This window comes from Otolemur garnettii, unplaced genomic scaffold (assembly GCF_000181295.1).
Source record: "Otolemur garnettii isolate 467f Iridium unplaced genomic scaffold, OtoGar3 scaffold00052, whole genome shotgun sequence".
In the NCBI taxonomy this organism is placed as follows: Eukaryota; Metazoa; Chordata; class Mammalia; order Primates; family Galagidae; genus Otolemur; species Otolemur garnettii.
In genome coordinates, this window is record NW_003852447.1 from 3,219,134 (window position 1) to 3,224,928 (window position 5,795).

At 34.0% G+C, this 5,795-nt stretch overlaps 1 protein-coding gene across 1 annotated transcript in view; it reads left to right on the forward strand.

Moving 5' to 3' along the window:
* RALGAPA1 (Ral GTPase activating protein catalytic alpha subunit 1) overlaps nucleotides 1-5,795 on the forward strand; it is a 224,124-nt gene that overhangs the window by 65,018 nt on the left and 153,311 nt on the right. The window contains exons 13-15 of the mRNA XM_023514391.1: nucleotides 574-722; nucleotides 3,432-3,561; nucleotides 5,111-5,348. Of these exons, the coding sequence (XP_023370159.1) occupies nucleotides 574-722; nucleotides 3,432-3,561; nucleotides 5,111-5,348 (517 nt within the window). The remainder of the gene's footprint in view (nucleotides 1-573; nucleotides 723-3,431; nucleotides 3,562-5,110; nucleotides 5,349-5,795) is intronic.

Genomic DNA, 5,795 nt, shown 5'->3' on the forward strand with positions numbered 1-5,795 from the left:
GAGCCAGGTCTGGTCTTTCAAAGTGTACTTGATAGCCTGTGAACACAGCTCTTGCCATTATATTAACTTTGTCATCTACGTGACTTACAGTTAATGAGGTACTTATAATGAGTTTACTTACAGATATATATTGATGGCTCTTCAGTAGTATTATAACAACATCTGTTTATGCAGTCTGTTATCACCACAGCAGATACACACACAAATAAATAAGAAAAGCAGATAAAAAGTTTAACAACTCAGTAAATTCTTCCTGATTTGGGCATCATTTATTGTTCTTTTCATTTAGGAGAGCAATAGAGTTATTATGTTAAAACTTCTAAGTCAGTCAGTTTATTTTCTTTGGATCTCTTCTGGTAATTTTATATTTGTCTAGACAAATATAAAAATAGATAGATTTAATGGGTTTAAATTTCAGATATTAAGTTAGTGGTAGAAGTAGGGTTAGAATTAAGCCTTAGTGCTTTAAGTTGGTTATAGGTTAGTGATCAGCATCTAAATTTATTTCTCTTTGAATGAGAAATCTGTCATTGAAATTCTTTTGTGAACAGCTGATAATTTCTTTTGTCTTAGGTGTTTATTATAAACTCATCAAACATATTTCTTCTTGAGCCTGCAAATGAAATAAAAAATCTTCTGGATGAACACACAGATATGTGTAAACGCATTCTCAACATCTATCGGCACATGGTTGTGCAAGTATCAATGGACAAAAAGACTTGGTAAATCATTTTTTTCTTTTATATTTAGTATGTTTTTATTAATTGTGTACCTAGTATAGTAATTTTTAGAGGAATAGTGTCTGTGAACAGGGCTTGTTAAGTATTATATGGGCTCTTATTATTGAATGAATAAGTATAATATTTTATATAATAATCTTGGTGAAAGTAGTTCATTTCACTTTATTTCAAACATCTTTGTTCATAGACTATCTTTGTGATGTAAACATATGATAGCATTACACCCCCCTCCTAAGGAATGAGTACCTGCTTTCATCCATGTATAACTGAATTTATGTATTGTAAATGAATGAATAAGTAGATGATTAAATGTGTGAATGCCTCATTCCTTAGTCCTTTACATGCTATGTCCATTTAGGCCCTTGGCTTACACCTTGAAAGGCAGGATTCTGCTTTTCAGCTTTATCAAATTGTTCTTCAGTGAGCATGTTCTGAACTTTTGTTTAGAATGTCTAATTCCTGCCATCTTACTCTGTCGTCACCACAACTGTCCTTAGATTCAACTTTCCTTTTTCCACATAGTGTTATTTAAAAATTTTTCTTTCACTTTTTTTTTTTTTTTTGAGACAAGAGTCTCATTTTATCACCCTTGGTATAGAGTGCCATGGTGTCATAGCTCATAGCAACCTCAAACTCTTGGGCTCAAGTGATTCTCTTGCGTCAGCCTCCCAAGTAGCTGAGACTATAGGTGCCTGCCACAGTGCCTGGCTATTTTTAGAGACGGCGGTCTCGCTCTGGCTCAGGCTAGTCTCAAACTCCTGAGCTCAAGCAATCCACTTGCTTTAGGCCTCCGAGAGTGCTAGGATTACAGGTGTGAGACACTGTGCCTGGCCTTTTGAACTCTAGTTTTTTTGAGCCAGGTTATTATTAGCTAAGTGACTATACTGCATTGGACCTTTTTTTCTTTCTGTATGCTTTGAATTATTGAATATCCAGGTTATAGTGGAAGATTTTCTATGTGGAATACAATTTTAGAATTATTTCAAGTTCCCTTGAAGTTAAAGTATATTGGGACCTTATCCACATATTTATGTTGAATTTTAAGTCTTTTCTTTATAAATTAAAATCATAATTATTGTATTACAAAGTGAAAAGGTTGTCTGATACATGAGTTACGGTTTGACCACCATCTGACAAGATTTATTTGGAAAATCTATACAGGTAGTATCTGAGTTATAACCATCCAACTTAGGTACAACTTACACTTAATAATGGAGGTGATCATGGCAAGTCCCGGAGTTACAAACATTGACTGACATACAGCTTGCACTTACCAATGGAGGCTATTATAGGTAAATGTTCCTGTTCCAACCTATATACAAATTCAACTTAAGAACAATCCTATAGAACCCATCTCATTTGTAACCCAGGGACTGTCTGTATTATATATGTTCATTTTCTTATAGCTAAGCTAGAAGCATGAAGTTATGAATGTGGCACCTTTGTTCTTTATTCTATGAATGAATGCATATATTTGTTTGCTGATAAACTCAGGATATTTTAAATTGAGGGATAGTTTTCTGGTTGATTCTATTGTCACTGCCTAGAAAAACCATGATCTGGGACCTGTTGCTGCCTCCTTCACATTTCTCTGAGTGACTATACCACGTATTGATATGCCTGAAATGGAATGCAAAATAGCCAAAGAAAAGGAGGCTGTGATAGGGAGTTGGCTGCTAGCCTGGCTGTACGTGCACACATACCTGAAATTCCTTTATCAGCCTCTTTTTAAAATACGTGGTTGAATAAAAAAAAATTTTTTTTGAGACAGTCTCACTTTGTTGCCCCCAGTAGAGTGCTATGGCGCCACAGCTCACAGAAACCTCAATCTTTTGGGCTTAAGTGATTCTCTTGTCTCAGCTTCCCAAATAGCTAGGACTACAGGCACCCATCACAACGCCTGGCTGTTTCTAGAGGTGAGGTCTGGCTCTGGCTCAGGCTGGTCTTAAACTCATGAACTCAAGCAGTCTACCCGCCTCAGCCTCTCAGAGTGCTGGGATTATGAAAATAGGCGTGAGCTACCACTTCCAGTTGGATTGAATCAAATTTCAAACTATCAGGTTCAAATCAAGTAGTTTTATGGTTTTAATAATAAGCATCTTGGAGAAAAAGGCAATGTAAGGGTAATGTTAGAATTGGCTTGACGTACAGTACAATACATACAACAAAAGATTAAAAATGGGCCCAAGGGATGAAAAAAATCAGCCTCTTTGTGATCTATTAATCTTAAGGTATGTAGTTTTTTTAATTGAGCTTGTATGAGTCCAGATAGTGGTTGTTCTCCATACAGTAAACATGGATTAGATAGACAGTCTTTCAAGGTGGAACTGTAAGATGAGTGTTCTTGAAACAGTTCTCCAAGATTGCTGCTTGATTTGTGGTTGAGTGCAGTCTTCACATTATCACCCCCAGTTCATCCGCGTTTGAATAGATTTTTATTTAAATAGAGGATATTGTGGCTGATAATGGTTTAAAATGGCTGATAGCAATATATAAAATAAAATTTTAAATTTTACTATTTAAAGATTTCTAACAATTTGAAATTGCCTTTTAGAGATGTTTGATATTTTAGTAATTCCAAAGATAACATTGTTTTTTTAAGAAATATTAATTTGAAAGTTAGCCATCAACCAAAAGCAAACATATGTAATAATTCATCTTTAATAACGTTAATTCATCTTTTTATTTAAGGGAACAGATGCTGCTTGTGTTGCTCAGAGTCACAGAGTCTGTACTGAAGATGCCATCACAAGCTTTTCTACAGTTCCAGGGGAAAAAAAATATGACTTTGGCAGGTCGACTTGCAGGACCACTTTTCCAGGCAATGAAAATAAAAAATATACATAAATAGTTGAATAGATAACTTTTTTTTAAGATTCATTGACTCCTGAATTTGTTACCTGATACATTTTATATTAAAGGATCTTTCGTAGAACTAAATTAAAAGTTGTTCATCTAAATAAGCTATTTTTGATACATACTGACTCACAACCTTAGTATCAGGAGTGAAGGAAATAACAAGTCTGTGAAAAAAGTATTATAACAGACTAATGATATTTATTTTGTATCTTGTGTGGCATACAGTTGCAAAAAGCTGCCAGAGGGCTTCTGGGATAATGGTCTGATTGAGTTGTGAGTTTCTAAATCTCCAGGATTGTTAGGAAAACTGCCTTTTATGTTGTTCTGTAATAATGAAAAACTAGTGAGCAATCAAGATTAATTTTTACCTTTCTATTCTATAAGACTTTATTATCCTTTCCTAATTTGATGTATCAGTGGTAGTTTGATTATACAGGAATTACTGTGTTTTCCAACCTGACAACAGTGTATTCTTTGAAAACTAGGAGAAAAATATTTTCTTCAGATGACACATTAAATGCATATATATAGATAAAATAGTTCTTAATGTCAAAGATAAAAGCTGTGTTTGATCTGGTTTTTGACTGTGTGACTATTTAAATTTTTTCCCCTAGATATTAGCCATTAACTTAAAATTCTATGATGGTGGTGAATCATCCTTTAAAACCAGCTAATGTATTATCTAAACTCCTTTTAACTTCATTGGCCTTTTTTTTTCTTTTCAACTTTCCTCATGGTGGGAGCTATAGAGACACAAATTATCTTGTTATATGAAATAACTTTTGTAGTCTGAACAAAAAATACATCTTTCTTTTACAATAGTAGAAAGAATTTTCAAATTATATAATGATTTCCACCTTTATTTTGAGAGTGAAAGCTTTGATTTTTTAGTTCAGTAACTCAACATTTTGACACTTGATAGTATGGAGATTTTTATCTGTTTTAAAACATTTGGGCGGCGCCTGTGGCTCAGTGAATAGGGCGCTGGCCCCATATACTGAGGGTGGCGAGTTCAAACCTGGCCCAGCTGAGCTGCAACCAAAAAATAGCCAGGCATCGTGGTGGGTGCCTGTAGTCCCAGCTACTCGAGAGGCTGAGGTAAGAGAATCACTTAAGCCCAGAAGTTGGAGGTTGCTGTGAGCTGTGATGCCACAGCACTCTACTAAGGGCAATAAAGTGAGACTCTGTCTCTATTAAAAAAAAAAAAAACAACATTTATTTAATTTAATTAATTAATTTTATTTAATGTACCATGAAGGGTAAGTGTAACTAGGGAAATTTCTTTTTGGTTTGGATTACTGGAATATTGAGGTTGGCAATTGTTGAAATGAAGTTTACAATAGGTACTAATGATTGTATGAGTTACTTTCATAAGTATTATCTGTGAAGATAGCTATTATGTGATTTAAAATTTTGGTTGTTTTAGGTAGTTTTTTTAGAATTGAATATCTGATTTTGAAGTCGCAAACTAAACACGTTTTATTGTTATTTCTGATCATTTGTCTTTATAGACACTTATAGTTGCCTGGATCAAAGCAAATCTAAATGTGTACATCTCCCGAGAACTTTGGGATGACTTACTGTCAGTATTGTCATCATTGACCTATTGGGAAGAGTTGGCTACCGAGTGGTCACTGACAATGGAGACATTAACTAAAGTATTAGCTAGGAATTTATATAGTTTGGATCTCAGTGATTTACCTTTGGATAAACTAAGTGAACAGAAGCAAAAAAAGCATAAAGGGAAAGGTAAGAGTTGTTCACTTTAATACTTGAATTGGAAAACCAAGGGGTGGGATGAGGATGAAAGTCATTTTCATCCTTATTTATTCCCTTCTTTGTTTACCCTAGAGCTTTAAAATTTCTAAGAATAAAGTAGGTAGGTACCCTGTTATTTTTTTAAGAACCTAAAATCAAGAGTACTTTTTATAAGAGATAATTTTTTCTTTACATATCTAGTAAACTTAATTCAGAATTGTAAATATTTTTAATAATTCAACAAAATAGTAATTTATAAAATGTCATTCCTTTTTATCATGAGCAGTTTTTGTTAGAACTGAAATTATTTCACATTACTTTATTTAAAAAGTAGATAATTAAGAATTATTTGAAAAGTTATTTTGGGCTCGGCGCCTGTGGCTCAAGAGACTAAGGCGCCAGCCACATACACCTAAGGTGGCGGGTTCGTATCCCCAG